This window comes from Pan troglodytes, chromosome 12 (genome assembly GCF_028858775.2).
Source record: "Pan troglodytes isolate AG18354 chromosome 12, NHGRI_mPanTro3-v2.0_pri, whole genome shotgun sequence".
In the NCBI taxonomy this organism is placed as follows: domain Eukaryota; kingdom Metazoa; phylum Chordata; class Mammalia; order Primates; family Hominidae; genus Pan; species Pan troglodytes.
Window position 1 is genome coordinate 47,222,933 of NC_072410.2, and position 18,397 is coordinate 47,241,329.

At 39.5% G+C, this 18,397-nt stretch overlaps 1 protein-coding gene across 6 annotated transcripts in view; it reads left to right on the forward strand.

The window, feature by feature from the left end:
* The window catches only part of EVA1A (eva-1 homolog A, regulator of programmed cell death), a 154,648-nt gene that overhangs the window by 119,104 nt on the left and 17,147 nt on the right, over positions 1-18,397 (forward strand). For 3 of the 6 annotated variants that reach the window (XM_009442723.4, XM_063789002.1, XM_009442725.5), the window contains 2 exons: positions 5,339-5,461; positions 9,649-9,801. In XM_009442723.4, the coding sequence (XP_009440998.2) occupies positions 9,717-9,801 (85 nt within the window). In that variant the 5' untranslated portion in view covers positions 5,339-5,461; positions 9,649-9,716. Of the gene's footprint in view, positions 1-5,338; positions 5,462-9,103; positions 9,217-9,648; positions 9,802-18,397 lie in introns of those variants that run through there. The other 3 variants (XM_054677976.1, XM_016948857.4, XM_001162909.7) reach the window with 2 other exon arrangements.

The window sequence follows — 18,397 nt, forward strand, 5'->3', positions numbered from 1 at the left end:
CACTGCTTTCAAAGGGTTCGTGAATTCTTTCAGTTGCCCTGGTATGTTCCTGTGGTGGTTCTTGGAGCAAAAGTTCACAATGTGAGTCTCCAAACGCTCCTCATTATTGTATTTTTTTAATCATAAAATTCTGTTTTCTCCTTATATCTTCTCTTTATTTGCAGAGACTTTTTATTTCTTTGCTGAGGCTTTTAATTTCTTTATTTGTTTTAAGCATGTGCATAATTGCTTGTTGAAGTATTTTTAAAATCATGGTGTTTAAAAATCTTTGCCAGATAACTCTATTATCCCTATCATCTTAGGGTTCACATCAATTGATTGACTCCTCCTTACTGCTGGATGGGGATGGGAGTTCTGGATCCCATGTGGTCTCCACTGATGTGGGGCTTGTAACCACTGGTAGTGATGAGAGTCCTGACTAGGCTGCCTCTGATACCCCAGTGGAGAGGGGCAGGGGGAGGAGTATCTAGTTATTTCTAGGAGGGGGCGGATGTCCAGGCTTCCCATGTAGTCCTTACTGATATTGCCAGGGAAGGTAGCTCATTACTAGCAATCTCAGGTGAAAGTCTCATCTCTCCCCTTGGGCCTTCTCTGACATCACTCTGGCAAGGGTGTTGGAGTTTCTTGCTATGGTCTCTTAAGGGTGAAAGTCTAGGCTATCTACCCAGGCTTTGCTGGTGTGGGTGTGGGTGTGGATGAGGCCATGGGTTTTTTGTTTTTTAAAATGATGTTTGGCTGAAGTAGAGTGGCTATTGTCTAAGAGTTTTCTGTCTTGCTAGAACACTCCTTTCCTGGTCCTCTGGCTAGAGAGAGCAGGCATTTGTTGGGAGTCTGTTTGTCTGCACCAGTTGTGTTGGGTTTCTGGATTGCTGGCTTCTTCAGCTACCTCATCTCCTTGGTTCTTAGTGTGCATTATCCTTTACCTGGACTACTGAGTTGAACCCCCAACAAGTCTTTCAGACCATCTCTGGCTTCTCCAACACATCCTGCACACTTCTGCCAGTGTTTTCTTCCTACAAGGCAGAACTGACCATGTCACTCTCCTGTTAATATTATTTACTATCCATAAAATAAAGCTCAACCTCTGTAAGGCACTGCAGATCCACCAAAATGCAATTCCAACTTTGCCTTTGCAGCTTTGACTTCTGTTCAATTTCTCTGCCTATCCCTTTGCTGCTGTGCTAAAGATGTGTCGTGTACTTTAGCTCCTGCTCCTCCTTCTGTCTCCAGTGCTTTGCTTTACTCTAGCAAAGTATAGTTTCAAAGTTAAGAGCACTGGAGTTGGACTGACTAAGTTTAAATTCCAACTTTATCATTTTCTAGCTAGGTGATCTTAGGCAACTTTACCTCTCCATAGCTCAGTTTTCCCATCTGAAAAACAAGGATAATAGCATCTACCTCATGGGACTGTTATGAAACTTAAATTAAGTAGCACTTAGCAAATTATCCGGTTGAAGAGAAAGGTCTCAATAAATGTGGACTATTAGTATAATTCATTATTAAATTAATACTCAGTAGTTAAATTAATATGCAGTTGCTCAACATTCAATTTGAATGTTACCTCTCTATGAAGTCTTTATGGGTCCTCTGCATTGCTACCTTATTATTGAAATTAATTATTCTTTTCCCAACTGTCCACTTAATTTACATCGCATTTACACTTGATTCTGTTTGCAGTGCAGGTAGGTAGATCGCTGACCATATTTGCTCATTTCTGGATTTATTCATTCAAAGGAAGCACTATGAGTCAATCATTGGGCACAGAGGTAAGATGTGGATCTTCCTTCAGAGAATTCTCAGTTCCTTAGTAGCTGCAGATTGCTTGCTAAATAAACGGTTCTGGTGGGGCTTAATAAATATTTATTGATTTAAGACAAGCAAGCTCTGCCTTGGGATAGGAAGGTAGGCAGCCTCCAGGCTAAACAGCATCACAGTGTGTTAAAGTTAGAAACTTTTTGTGAACCACCCTTGGTACTGACCTCTGCATAGTGCTAAGTGAAGGCTTCAGGCTCTGTGTTAGAGCCCTGCTGTAACAGCATTGGTATTCCTGTGGTCTGTGGCCACCACCACGTGAGTCTTGTCTAGGACCATATCATTTCTTAACCCTGGTCCTTTTATGTTCAAATCAAGACAAAGATTTTTCTTGAGGTCTCAGGAGTTATATCAGTGTCATTGAGGACATCGTTCATTCTGTTTTAAGGCCCATGTCTGACAATCTTAGCCTCACACACCTTGACTCCCATCATTGAGACAGAATTTGTTTTAAAGCACTTATGTGCCAGGAACTGTGTTATCTACCACAAATGCAGAAGGATGGGACACAAGAGCCCCCTCAACAGCCAGGAGCTCATAGTCTCCATGCTGGAGCAATCGTTAGAAGCACAAAGCTGATTGTTTCACTATGGCCACCTTACCAACAATGCTTTGGTAGACAGGCTGGATATGAAGCCAAATATTTTAGGCCAAGGAGGGACTGATGGAAGAAATGGAAAGAGGAAATATAAGTTCCTATGAAGATGTATGGCTGTGAAGGGAAGTAGAATGGGTGATAAGAAACTACAGCGGAGGTTGAGCAAAGGGAAGATTGCTTAAAGGTGGGGGAAATTAGGTAAGTTTATAGTAGATAAAAGGAGATAAGGGCAGTAGATCAAAAGAGAGATTGAGATAGTGATTTGGAAAGAATAAGCAAATATTTGAGAAAGAACAATAGATATTCATGTACACATACATATATACATGCATGCATACATACATATATACATTGTATATTTATATATGTATGTATATAAGTATAGAATGTATATATGTATGTGTGTTTATATATATGCATTTATATATGGGGCAAGAAGGTGAGGAGAAAGTGAAAGACTAAAATTTTGAGAAAAAGAATTATGCATATATATGTAATCACTCTATGTACATATTATCTATTTATCTACCTACCTATCTATCAATCCATCTATCTGCCTACCTATTTATATAGAGAGATGGAGATCAGCCAGAAAAGGGAAAGTCAAAGAAGAATCATTCATTAATGGAACCATGTCCTGTAGGAAGAAGGAGGAAATAATTTGAAAGCACAGGTGAAAATTCCTTAGAGACAGAAGGAAGGAAGGTCAGAATGAGATGGAAGGGAGGAAAGTTAGAGTTCATGTAGGGTGCCCTCTATCTCTGGAAAGCTGAGAAGATTGAATGAGAAGATTGAAGAATGAGAAAGTGAGAAAGTAAGATGTCAGGGACATACATGTAGGCTTTCCTAGCAGCACTGGGGGCCTCAATTGATGTTGTAAACTCAGCATTTGCAATGCTGCAAATATGAATGATTATATTTTTTCAGAAGCACTAGCCTATAGGGAGGAGAGCAGGCAGGTGAGGGTTGGAGTGCTTTGGGAGTTAGGCCTGAGGTTGAGGAGAGGGCAGCAGAAGGGTCCTGGTGAGAGCAGCATGTAGTGTAGTTGTAGTAGCCAGGCTGTGTAGAGAAAAGATGAATCTAGGATGACAGTGATAAACTGAGTGAGCAGGGAGGGGATGAGAAGATAGAAGCCTCAGAGAGCTTGGGGAGCACGTTTACTTTGATTCAGGTATGGAGAGTACATAGCAGTATTCTCACGCTGCTAATAAAGATATACCCGTGACTGGGTAATTTATAAAGGAAAGAGGTTTAATTGACTCACAGTTCTGTATGGCTGGGGAGGCCTTAGGATCATGGTGGAAGGGGAAGCAAACACGCCCTTCTTCACATGGCAGCATCAAGAAGTACTGAGCAAAAGGGGGAAATGCCCCTTATAAAACCATCAGATCTCATGAGAACTCACTCACTATTAGGAGAACAGAAGCATGGGGGTAACTTCCCCATGATTCAATTACCCCCTAGCTGGGTCCCTCCTACAACAGTTGGGGATTATAGGAACTATATTACAAGATGAGATTTCAGTGGGGACACAGCCAAACCGTATCAGAGAGGTAAGATAGAGGTTCTGATTGGAGAGTGAGATTTCTCAGTGTGAGTCATTCATCCAGCCAACAGTCCCTGAGCATTAGCTCTATGCACTTATTGTGGGAAACTCTGAGAACAAAGATAAGAATTAAGGCATGGTCCCTGCCCTTAAGGAGTTCACAACCCAGTATTCAGAGGTAAAACCTTTCCAGGTGATGACATGGTCCAGGATACATCTCTGGAAATGATTCACTGTGATGGTTGGGAGGGGAAGGTTGATGGGGCAGTGGAAGCCAAGTGGCTGGCAGGCTGGCATGTTAGATGTATCATCCCCAGGTGCTTATCAGCACTACAAAGAAAATCGGGGTTTCTCTCGGCTCAATTATTTCTCTGGGGCCATGTGTATCCTCTCCCCAGCCGGTGATATAAGGACTGTTTTTCCATTTGAGCTTTTGCTCTTCAGACTCCATGTGACTGTCCTAGGGTCAGTGCCTGATAGTTTTCACCAGTGTAGAGTGGAAGGTCAATGGGCCTCAAAGACCTACTTCTGCACTTTGGTACATGAGTCTGTAGATAGTTACCCATCCCATGCTTCCAGTTTCCTTTTCTTTCTTGCCCTTATTTTCTTGACCTATAAAATTAACATAGGATGGTGCCACCAATCCATTTTGGGGAAGAAGCAGCTGAGATGTGTCTCTATAAAGTAATCAATAAGCAGAAGTCGGAAGCCACAGTAGTTGGAAGGGTGTGATGATGACGAATGAATGAGTGTGCACACGTGAAGTGGGGACAGCTCAATGCTCAGAGCTCGGTGACTGATTTCATTCTTCCTGCAAGCCTCTAAATGAAGCTAGACACAGAGAGGAGATTTCCCACCTGGGCTGAGCAGAGGCCTTGACACTTCAGCAAGGAAGGCACAGGGTGTTGGAATCTACATATCAGCATTTCCAGGATTCTAGTTCCTACAGAGCTGTGTGAGACTTCATTTCATGGCCCATCTGGGCATTGCTAGAAGGAAACAGAATTCCCTCCCTTCCTGTTCCAGAGAGGCTGGCCTGCAAACTTCACTGATGAGGGGCCAGATTGGGACATCCCACACTAGCTGTTTTGTGGATTTTGGCTGACAGGAGCAGAGAGGAAGCATGTTTCTTTGATCTTTTACCTCTTGCATCCTTTCTGGTATGACCTTGGGAGACTGGTTTATCTGGCTGTCTAGTTCAAATTCCAGATTACGCTCTGTCAAAGGGCTTTCTCCTCTCTGGGGATGCTATTCATCCTTCCAAGGATCCAGACACTAGACACCAAAGCTTCTCTGCTGGGTTCACACACATACAAGGTCTAAGGTATGATGTGATCTCCTGGGTATGTGATGGTTTTTGTGCTGCTGCTTGTTTCTTTCAGAGTCTGAGAAGCCAACTGGGGCCAAGCAAGTTTTAGAACCTCTACTGGCTGATGCCAACATCATCAGAGATGAACTGTTCTTACCAGAAACTTCTCTGCTCCTGACACCACACCTCTCCCCAGGTAGCTAAAGGGATAATGAGATTATTACCCCCTGAACACTATGTATGGGGGTGACATACCAGGGGACACTCAGTTCCAATTGCAATATCATAGACACAATATTAGAAGAATATTTGGACACTTTGATAGCCAAAGAAAGGCATTTGGAAGATTCATAGGGGGCTTCACTGCGTTAGGTCTTTCCTTTGCTTAAATCATAAATTTTTAATTAAATTTTACACAAATACATTTTTTCATCTATTCATACCATCTTTTTCCTGTTAATCTATAAATATGATAGAGTACACTTATTTACAATCCAATTTTTAAAAATAAGTGCAATAACATCTCTTACTTAAAATTAAGCCATATCATAATGTGATATGAATTAGAATTTTATTGACTTCAAATTTAATACCGCTAAAAGGTAACTCTTTTAATCATTCTTATTAAAAGTTAATCATTCTTATTAACTTAAAACCAAAATTTGATTGCAAGATTCTTTAAATAAAGTAACCTTCAAAATTCACTGTTTTACCTCACCAACACAATTTTTAAATTGTGGTAAAATACATATAACAAAATTCATCATCTTAAATTACTTTTAAGTGTATAGTTCAGTGGCATTAAGTATATTTACATTATTGTGCAACCATCACCATCATCCTTCCCCAGAACTCTTTTCATCTTGCAAAACAGAAACTTTGTACCCTGTACCCTGTTCAGTAATTATCTTTTCCCTGCTCCTGCTCCTGACAACTGCTACTCTACTTTCTGTCTCTATGAATATGACCACTGTTGGTGCTTCATACATGTGGAATCATATAAAACCTGTCCTTTTTGACTGGCTTATTTCACTTAGCCTAATGTCCTCAAGTTTAATCCATGCTTATGCCTTCCTTTTTAAGGCTGTGCGTAATATTGCATTGTATGTGTAGACAACATTTTATTTATTCATCCATCTGTGGATGGACATTTGGGTTACTTCCACCTTTTGGCTATTGTGAATAATGCAGCTCTGAACACTGGTGTACAAATTCTGTTCAAGTCTCTGCTTTAAAATCCTTTGAGTATATACCCAGAGGTGGAATTGCTGGGTCATACGATAATTCTATTTAAACATTTTTTAAGGAATAGTCATCCTATTTTCCACAGTGGCTGCACAATTTTACCTTCCCATCAACAGTGCACAAGGGTTCCAATACTTATTTTCTGATTTTTGATAGTAGTCATCCTAACGGGTATGAGATGATATTTCATTGTGGTTTTGATTTTTATTTCATTAATGCTTGGTTATGTGGAGCATCTTTTCATGTGCCTGTTGACTACTTGTGTATCTTTGGAGAAATATTGCTTCAAGTCTGTTGCCCATTTTTAAATTGAGCTCTTTGTTTTTAGTTGTTGAGTTGTAGGAGTTCTGATATTAGGAATTAGGATAGGTAGCAGTCTGGATATTAACCCTTTATCAGATATATTATTTGCAAATATTTTCTCCCATTTTGTGGGTTGCCTTTTTACTCTGTTGTACCCTGTGATGCACAGAAGTTTTTAATTTTCATAGAGTCCTTTTTTTTTTTTTTTACTTTTGTTGCGTGTGCTTTTGGTGTCATATCCAAGAAATCATTGTCAAATCCAATGTCATGAATCTTTACGCCTGTTTTCTTCTAACAGTCTTCTAAAATTTTTAGCTGTTACATTTAGGTCTTTGACACATTTTGAGTTAATTTTTTATATAATATAAGGTAAGGGTCCAACTTCATCCTTTTGCACGTGGACATCCAGTTTTTCCAACACTGTTTGCTGAAAAGGCAGTCTTTTCCCATTGAATGGTCTTGGCACCCTTGCAAAAATAATTTGAACATATATATATGTAAGGGTTTATTTTTGGATGTTCTATTCTATTACATTAAGCTACATGTCTGTTTTTATATGCTAGGCCTACACTGTTTTGATTACTATAGATTTATAATAAGTTTTGAAATCAGGAAGAGTGAGATGTCTAACTTTGTTAATTTTCAGGATTGTTTTGACTGTTTGGGGTCCCCTGAGATTCCATATGAATTTCAGTATGGATTTTTTTATTTCTGCAAAAAACATCATTGAGATTTTGGGACTGCCATAAAACTTCTGAATTCTTTCTTATAGGAAACATTTGCCAGACAGATGAAGAGAAGTGGGGGGGCATTTAGGCAAAAGGAAGAGTGTGACCAAAAGCATGAAGAGGTGAAAGAGCTTGCTTTACTTGGGGGAACTAAAAGTAATCTAGTATTGTTGAAGCTCTAAGCATTCTTATTATCTGTGTGTATATGTGTGTGACTGTCAGCTTGGATAGGAGATACATTAGGAGGTAAGGCAGAGGTCAGATACTGTGAAAGTGGATGTGTATTGTGTTAAGAGGTCAATGGAAATTCATTAGAGTTGGGTTGTGGAGTGATGTGATCATATTTGTACTATAGAAAAATGACCCTGTTAATAAGAATGGGTGCTATATTGAGAAGGAAGGAGGTATCAGCAGAAAGACCAGGTAGGAGATTGTTGCAAAACTCCCAGAAATAAAATGATAAGACTTGCAATCTGGTAACATTAGTGGAGACAGGAAGGAGGGAATGGTTTTGAAATAGACATGGCTCACTACACACTCAGACATATTCCAGTAGCTTCACTCTTTTCCTGGGTCTTGAAGTCCTCAGATCTGTAGAACAGCCTCTGAACTCAGTTTGATGGCTCTAACCATTCACCTGTATCATCCAGTTGCCACCTTTTAGGAACACAAATGACTGTTGAAAGAGGCGCTGTGTTCTGACTCAGCAGTTCAAGGGTCCCTTAACAGCAGCCAGTCCCTTTTCAAAGTCCCTGGAGCTCCCACTCCTTCTCCTGTCACTCTCAGAGCCTCTGGCCGCTCCAAGGACTTTATGGTTGTTTCTTTGTGCCTGTGAGTTGGTTGGTGTTTTCTTGTTTTGGTCTTTCCTGAAGCCTGCTGAAATCTACCAGCCAGAGAGTGTTCTGTTGTAGCCCATTCTATTTACCTCACGGAACTGCCGCTCTCCAGGCCTTCTAATTGTGGCCCATGTTACTCATATCTGTGACCCACTGAGATCACAAGTTCATTCTCCAAGCCTTGACACCCCTCTACACTCTGTGACTCAATTGCCTGCCTTCAGTTCATAGCAGCATCAAATGAGCTGTTCATGAGCAGTTCTTAGCAGCATCGAATTGGGTCTTTGCCACCTCTCTCCCACTTCGTGCTCAGGAGCTCTCTGTAAAGCCTTTGCTGAGTAACTGGGTAATGCTAATGCCAGGCTTGAGCTGCAGCAGCTGGGGAAAGGATGTGCTCCTCCAGCCAGAGGCTGGAGCACTGAGATCCCAAGTCCCTGTTCTGATCCCTGGAGGGATGGTTCTATGGATGGGCAGTCTGGGCCATGTGTGTGTTCTACTGGCCCATCACAGTCACAGGTGGAGTCATGGAGCTAGAGGCAGGGAGCAGCTCGAGCTCTCAAATTCCTGTAGATATTTTAGAATGAGAACTTCTTTGGCAGTTCTGGGATAGCCAGCTCTGAACCACTGCCAAAGGCACACATTTAGTGACCTGAGGGATGAGGCAAACTGATCAAGGTACACAAGTGTCATCAGTGCAGGCTCCCGGGAAAGCACAGCAGGAGAGGAGAGGGCTGTGGCTTGTAGTTAAAATGCAGTGATGAATGTGACGATGATTTGAACCCGATGGGCTGTGCCTCAAAGGTGAACCAGGGAGAATCAAATAAAGAGTTCCAGAAGAGGTAAGGGGGAATTATTTAGTGGGAATTAGGAAGATACAGGGAAGAGAAAGGAGAAAGGTCAGGAAAATCAGGGATGTAAGGAGTTTCTACTTCCTTGAAAGCCAGGAAGCTCACTTGAACAAAGAGCACAAGACCCCAAATCTTTGTGGCCCCCCTGGCTGGGAGAGCTCGCTGGTCTTTCTTTAGGAGCCTGGCTAGTTTTTGCAAGCATAGTTTTCACAAGCAATTGAAGGATAATTTCCTTAGCTCTATAGTGAAGCTATCCCTCCAAAAAAGTGGGGCTGGCCAGAGAGGGTCTGTAGTTTCCAAAGCCCCAAAGGACACCTGCAAATCAGCTGTTGCAAAAATATGTCTTTAGGAGTCCAGGCTACCTGGAACATGGCCTCAGGACAGCAGAATGTTTCTTATCACTCACTTTATGTTCCCAAACAGAAGAGAAGAAGGAGAGTGGCCACGTTGATTCAGCCAAGCACCTCCAGGAGGTCTCCTCTGGATGTCCCATGAGGCTGCCCCTCAGCCACAGCCCAGAGCACGTGGAGATGGCTTTGCTCAGCAACATCCTAGCGGCCTATTCCTTTGTCTCAGGTAGGTGCCTGGTTTCCACTGGGCCAGGACTGAGGTCTGGGGCTGGGTCCAAGGTTGTCTCCTGGGTGGCCATCTCTGGCCTTATTCTCAGTAAAGACACGCTACGTAATCATAGCTACTGCTCTGCTTTGCTGAGCTTTGAGATGAAAGGTCTCCAGGTTGGGAGTTAAGCTTGTCATTCTCTAATTTGAAAAATGAAGGGTTCTGAGAGCTTTGTCTTGCAGAAAATGTTTAGCTGCTCAAGTGAGTGATTGAAGTGGCCCGGGGCGACTGTTGGCTTCTGTCACTATGCGTTAACTCTGACCAAGGAGGGGCTGATGGAGTACCTCAGCCTGGTTATTCTATGCAGTTAACCTCACACAGGCTGCCTGTGTGTGAGACTGTGTGTATGGGAGAGAGAGTATATGTTTATATGTTCTGTGTTTGGGGCCTTTCTGAGGTATTTGACGAAGCTGTAGATGAGATGAAGACAGAAGGCATGCGGAGTATGGAAGAGTCTGATATTTGTCCCTTCGTTGGTTCAAAGTTCACTCTTTAGTAAGATGGCTGATTTTCTCCTCAAGATCATTTCTTGAAAACAGATGTTGTTCATATAAAAGGAGTCATTTAAAAATACATGAAAATGCTCACTGGTTTGAATGACTAAACTGTTCCTCTGTTGCTTGAATGAGTTTTTAATTTCTTGATACTTTGCTTTCGTTTTTGTTTTGTTTTGTTTTGCCTGATGTCTCTGGATATATTGTATAAAAAGGAAGGGACTAGGGTTTCAATTGGATTTCCTTTGGGCGAGGACTGGTTTTACTTTCTAATTCTCTAGGCAGGGTTGACACATGGTGGTCCAAGAGTTGAAATGCAAACCTGACATTATGATTTACAGTGGCAATTCTGAGCCAAGTGGAGGGTTCCATGAGCCAAGGAAGTTCATGGCTTCTCTTTGTAAGAGGATCTTGGATGACGCGCAACCTGATTTCAGAAAAAAAAGGACTGCTCAGGGTCTTGTTCTGGGCAAGCTGCAGCATGTAGTCTGCTTGTGCCTCAGGTCCAGGGCTCTGCCTTCTTAGATCAGTGAAGGCCTAGGTCACCAGTCAGCTCCTCTTTCCCCTTAAGGAAGTCCAGGGCCTCCTTCTCCAGGCACTCACCCATTAGGGGAATCTCATCTTTGCTCTTGCTTCAAGGCAACATTGGAGAGAAAGGACACAAGAGCTGGAAGAGAGGTTTGAAATTCAGACATCGTTTTCACAAGCAATTGAAGCATAATTTCCTTAGCTCTGTAGTGAAGCTATCCCCCAAATGAAGTGGGGCTGGCAGAGAGGGTCTGTAGTTTACAAAGACCCAAAGGATACCTGTGAATCAGCTGTCGCAAAAATATGTCTCGCATGAGAGCAAACAGCACTGCACTTTGGATCTCTGATCAGCACAGGAGGTACCTGGCAATTTTCCATTTCAGTCAACATGACCCTGAATTGTGACCACTGAAAGTGGTAACTCATTGAATAGTCCTGTGTTTACCATGTGTCTTGTGATCTTGTCAAGGCTGAAAAGTACATGGCCCTGTTTTTCTCTCCCCTCCAAACTTCCTCCTTCCTGCCCCATACTCATGAATTAAATACTACTTGGGATGCAGGAAGACAATGCTTCTTTAAGTAAGTACGGGCTGAGATAAAAAGAAAACACAAGGAAATGGAAAAGCAGTGTGGCTAAAATAAAATTTGGATGCAGTGTGTAGACTCAGTGACTGAAAATCTATTCTGAAATGGGGAACACTCCCTGATTATAAGTGAAATTAATAAAGAAAATTTCAAATATGTATTTAAATATTCAAGATACAAATAACCATTGTTTTTAGTGAAGAAAATCAAATAAATGGATTGGAAGCAATGATGAAAAGTATGATGGAAGAAAATTGTGGAAAATGTCCTAATCTTGTAGCTGTCTCATGTCCTCATTCTGCTCTATCAGATCTTCAACCCCGCAGGGCCCCTGGCCCCTCGTATTTTCTCTCAGTGCATCTGTTGCCTCCTCTCCTATCCACGTGGTCCCTTATTTCAGCAACACATTTGCTAATACACATAACTGCCTTATTCTTTTGTGTAGCTTCTGAGTAAACCAGTAGGTGAAACCCCAACTCTGAGTAAATCCTGCTCACTTTCTTGTGTGTGTGTGTGTTCTTTGTTAGGGGGGTGTCTAAGGTGCTTGGTAACCTTGTGGGAGAGATGGAGACAGAAGAAGGCATGTGAGTTGGGAGAGTCTATATTCGCCCTTTTTTTACTTCAAAGTTGTACTCTTTAGGAAGACGGCTGACTTTCTTCTCAAGATCATTTATTGGAAACAGATACGGTTTATATAAAAGGAGCCATTTAAAATTACATGAAAATGCTCAATGGTTTGAATGACCAAACTGCTCCTCTGCTGGTTGAGTTTTAAAATATTTGATATTTTGTTTTTGTTTTGCCTGGTGGTCTCTGGATTTTATGTAAAAAGAAGGGGACTGAGGTTCTGATTGGATTTCTCTTTGGGCAAGGACTGGTTTTACTTTCCAGTTCTAATCTAGCCAGGGTTCATATTAGATGACTTAAGAAAAGTGACCCTTTCTCACTCTGTACAAGTTATCAAACACCAGTATAATTTGCCATTTGAAGCCACTAGAAGTTCATAGTCTCCAATCTCAGCTGAGCTTTTCACATCATACCTTAATCTCCCTGTTTACTTCTGGACACATCTTGTGCCCATTCTTCACAACAAACATTTCAAACCTTGACCATTCCAATAATTGTAAATATCTGCTTACCACAATGGGCCCTACAAGTAAATGACAAGTGTCAAACTAGGGGAAAATGAAACATTAATGAAGAAGAGTTAAAGTTTATAACAAATAAAGAGCTCTTATAAATCAATAAAAGTGTCCCAAAAGGAAAGTGGACAAAAAACAAGAATCAACAGTTTGCAAAGAAGAAATACAAATTATCAATAAAACATAAACAGCTCAAATTCTGGCAGAAAAATGCAAAATGGAAACTGCAATGCGATTAACATTTTTATTTTATACATTTCTCAAAGACTTGACTGATTAAGTATGTAATTTTGGTCTTGGAGAAAGTCTGGGGAGATGAGTACTTACACATCGTGCTGATGGAATTGTGAATTGCTACAACCTCTCTAAAAAATAATTTGACAATATCCATCAAAGCCCTTAAAAACACATACGCCAGCCAGAAATCCCACTTCTGGAAATGTCTCCTAAGGAAAGAATTAGGGATATAGGCAGAAATTTTACTGTGAGGATGATTGATCTCAGAATTATTTATAATACATGTAGTAAAATATTAGGGAAAATTTGTATTAGTTGAAATAGATGTTTATGACATGCTACTAGGTAAATAAAGCCTGTTGCCACACACCATATACATTATAATCCCATTTATATATGTATATTCATATGTATAGGTAACCACATTTTTGTAGGTGAAGGTATATGTATTTTTAATTTTGCTTAACTGTATTTTTAATAACAATTCATTGATATTACTTCATAAGAAATGTTATTTTATTAAAATATTATATTTTGAATTATACCATACATGTATTAGACAATTATCACACCTCTGTCTTTCCTAACTTCCTGAGCTTCTTATCTAAGTGTCCTGAAAATAACTATTTGGTTGTGCTATAAGCATTTCAAATTCACTCCAGCCTAGAATAGAATATTGTCCTTCTCTTTAAATATGCTCTTTCTTTTATATACCCATCTAGGGCATCACCTAATCCAGAAATAGGATTTTTAACCTTTGATGCATCTTCTTCACTGCCCATATCCAACTGGTTTGGGTCGATTCATTTTGCCTCTTAAAATGTATGGCGTCCATTTTAGTCCCACCATCATTGATTGACTGGCTCCAAGCCCCATCATGTTTTTGCCTGCCTTATCATAATGGTATTTGCTGTGGTCTTGCCTCCATGATCTTCTTTCACAGTCTATATTTTGTAGCAAAATGATGTTTCCAAAATTCGGATGTGATGATGCAATTCTTATTATTTTTTAGCATCCCTTAGTGGATTCTCATTATCTCTGGGATAAAATCCAAACAATTTTGTGTGGTTTAAGAGTCAGGATTGTTTTCAACTGCAAAAAATGAAAACCTCAACTTGGTGGCCTAAACACATAGACATTATCTTACCCACATAATAAGAAGTCTGGAGGTAGGTGGTTGCTAACATTGGCTCATTAGCACAAACATGTAGAGGCCTGTCTTTTTCTTTCTCTGTCTGGCTTATTTTACTCAGTGTAATATATTCCAGCTTTATCCATGTTGTCACAAGTGGCAGTATCTCCTCTTTGTTAAGGCCGAATAATATTTCATTTTGTAAATATACCACAGTTTTTAAAATCTATTCATCCATTGATGGACACTTTGGTTGTCTGCATGTCTTGACTATGATGAATAGGGCTACAATGAGTATGGAGTGCAGATATCTCTAAAGATACTGATTTCACTTCCTATGGGTATATACCCAGTCAGAGACAGAAATAAAAATACTGTATGATCTCACTTACACATAAAACCTAAAAAAAAAGTTGAATACATAGAAACAGACAGTAGAATAGTAGTTATCGGGCAAGGAGGAAGATATGAGAAGTATGTCCAAAGATACAAACTTGCAGTTTTGTGGGATGAATAAGTCTAGAGTTCTAATGTATAGCATGAGGATGACAGTTAAAAATATTTTATTGTATACTGAAAATTTGCTAAGACAGTAGATTTTAGGTGCTTTTACCACACAAAAAATAAAAAGAAGGTGATGAACATGTTTATGCACTTGACTGGAGTAATCATTTAACAAAGCATATGTGTAGAAAAACATCAGGTTGTACACCTTAAATATATACAATAAAAAATGTAGGGGCCAATATCTCTGTGATTCTCAAAGCCCTTTTTCTATGTTTGTCATCTCATGGCTGCCAAATGGCTGCTGTTGTTCAGGCTGATTCAAGATCAAAAAAGGCAGAAAATGGAAGGAGGTTCCAGTAGATCTCCTCTCAGATTTCATTGGCCAGGACTGTGTCACATGGTCATTTCTAGCTGCAAGGGAGGCTGGAAAAATGAGAATTTTAGCTTTTTCAATCTTTAGATCAGTGGTTCATATCAGGTGTGATTTTGCTCTGCAAGGGGACTTCTGGCAATGTCTGGAGGTATTTTGGGGTGTCACAGCTTAGAAGTGCAGGCTGCTACTGGCATCTAATGGGTGGAGAAACATCCTACAATGCACAGGACAATCTCCTGCAACAAAGAATTATTGGGGCCAAGACATCAATAGTTCTGAGGTTGAGAAAGCATGCCCTAGAGCAGAGGCAGGCAAGGAAGAAAGGACTTGATGATGGTTTGAGGCATCCCACTCTGAAGGTCCTTCTGTGGCTTACCAGAGCTTTTAATGTCTGACCTTTACTACTCCATGCTTTTATTTAGTCACTACCCTCTCTGACCAAGACTTCTGCTCCAGTTATTCTAAACCACTTGCCAGGTTTTTTCTTACCTCATTGCTTTTGCACACTCTTTTCCTTTTCCAAGAATTCTCCCTTTTAGTCCTCGACTGGCTGACTCCCTCCCAGTCTGCAGAACTCTCTTAGGGTCATCTCTCCTCAATCTACCCCACCTCAAATCAATGGGCTTAGGCACCCACCCACACTCTCCCACATATGTTTTATTTCCCTCTATATTAGCACTTGGATTGGAGGACTTAAGATTTCTTTTTTAATTGTTTGTAAGGAACTCACTGGGACCAGAATATGATAGTTTATAATGAAGATAATCTCATTAATAATACTGACCTCATTAATAACTCCTAACAAGGTTGTTAGAAAGAGTAAACGGAATGATTACTCATTTTAATTTAATGATTTGAATATTTAGTATATTTGCCTGGCTCACTCTTCTATTTCCTTTAAGTTTTTTTTTCTCAAAAGTCACCTTTGGGTACCCCATAAATATGTATAGCTTCTATGTACCCATAAAATTTTAAAATAAACAAATAAATCTCCTTCTCCATAAATTTTGCTCATCACTATCCACTTCTCCCCAAAACACACATTCAGCACTTCATATCCTTCTTCCTATTTTTCCCATTCTTTCCTCCTTATCACCTTACCATCATCCACCATACTATATATTTTATTTATTTGTTTAGTATCATCTCCCCTGCTGGAACTCCTAGGAGAAGAGAGATTTTTGTTTCTTTTGTTGACTGCTATATCCTGCGCATGTAGAATAGTGCCTGGCACCCATCAGATGCTCAGTTAATCAGTGAATGAATATGGCTCAATAACCAAATAATTATAAAAAGACATGTAGCAAGGAGTCTTACCCAAGAGCTGCTTCCTCCATCCAGTTCCCAAACTTGACCCATCATCAGGCTCTTATGCATCCTTCCAGAGTTCTTTATGCAGATATTAAGAAAATACAAGGGTATAGTTTTCTCCTCCTCCATTTCATGCACAGGTAGCACACCATGCATACTGTTTTGCCCTTCACGTTTTTCACTGAGTAATATATTATGGAGATATTTTAGATCAGCATGTGGAGACCTTTCTCATTCTTTTAGACAACTATGTATTATTCCATTATATAGATAGACATCCATAGTTTAACCAGTTCTTTACTTATGTCCAGTGAAAATGGTTTAAATCTTTCCAAACTGAGCAACAAACAGAGCTGCAATAAATAACTATGACATGTATGTTCAAGTGCTGTTGTAGAGTAAGTGCCCCAAAGAAGAACTGTGGGAACAAAGTATGTGTAAATTATCAACTGAGAAAAATATTAATAAATTATCTTTTAAATAATTTTACCAATTTACTCCTAAAATATATATGAGAAGCCTCTGCAGCAGTGTTTTCAAACTTTTGAACTTTGACAATCTGATAGATGAAGAACGATATCTAAGTGCTATTTAATTTCTGCTTCTCTAGATCAGAGGTCAGGAAGCTTTTTCTTTAAAGGGTGAGACAGTAAATATTTTCAGGTTTGTGAGCCAGTCTCTGCTGTAACAACTCAACTTTGCACTGTAGCATGAGAGCAGACATAGACAATGCACAAATGAATGGGCAAAATTGTGTTCCATAAAATTTTATTTACAAAATCGTATGGCTGGGCAGACTTGGCTTGTGAGCCATAGTGTGCCAGTCCCCATTTTTCATATGTTGAAGAGCCATTTGTATTTCTTTTTCTGTGAACTGTCCATATCTCTTGTTCATTTTTTATTGATCTTTTTCTTAATACTCTTTCTAGGCACTTTTCCTATATTAGTCCTTTGTGTCTGTTACATATTACAGATATTTTTCTTAATTTATCACTTGTCTTTTGACTTTGCTTATAGTAATATTTTTCAGAGCAGGAGTTTTGGGTGATTATTTTTCCCTGTTTAACCAATATTCATTGAATGTGTAACTGCAAGTACAGTTATGCTGTTTAGTATTTAACCAGAATTCGAATCATGTTTCCCATGACATTGGTATGAGGGAGGCAGTCTCTCACCAGTGAGGGAGCCTCACCCCCCACAACTTAATTGATGATAGTCACAAATTTGGGCATTTGAGAAGGTATTGTAGTTCTGGGTTTTCTCATTCCCCTTTATACTGTGAATCCTGTGAGGGCCAAGGGCCTTTGTGTCCTTAGCCTTTAAGCTATGCCCAAGGCATTGGAGACTTGCAGTAAATGTTTATAGAATGAATATAAGTAACCATGTATTAATATATATAATTTGTAAATTTTTTAATATTTAACTTTTTATTGATGTATAACATGCATACAGAAACATATGCACAAAACATTTATGGAAAGCTTGATGAATTATTACAAAATAAATACACTTGTATAACCAAGAAATAGAATCACACTTGCTCATGCCCCTGATAATCACATTCTCCTTCTCCTTCCAAAGGAAACCAAGATCTTAAGAACTAAGTATAGATCAACTCTGTCATTTCATAGAAGTGTTTTATTACAGAACATTAAAAACATTTACAAAATACCAAAAAGTATAATAGACCTGTCACCCAGCTTTAACATCTACTAGTCATATGCTGTTTTTGTTTAATCTATATTTCAAACCATTTCCCACCCCCCACTTCATTAGGTTTTTGATTATTTTTTAGATAAAATGCATACACATTGAAAGGTACAATCTTAATTGTACCTTTTTGACAAATCAGTATACGTAAACTTCCCCTCTTTTAAGAATTGAATTACCCCCCTTAACAATCATTAATGTGCATAGAGATTACCTCAAAGTATTATTTAAAATCCAGATTTTTGTAAAATAGGTGTTAGTTTTGACTGAGAATTTGTATTTCTAACAAAGTACAGATCCGCAGAGCACATGGTAACTACAGTGTTTCTTTTATCTACAGTAAATACAATTTGATGAATAAAATTAAGGACATTTGACCTAGGGTGAAAGAACGGATCAAAACATCTGTACAATATGCTATCTATAGGAGCATTTGGTTAACAATAACATAAACTAACCAAACAATTTTATTATTTTAATAACCAAAATTAGCAACAATCTTACTATTGTTTTCATAGGAGTGCTCCCTCAAAAT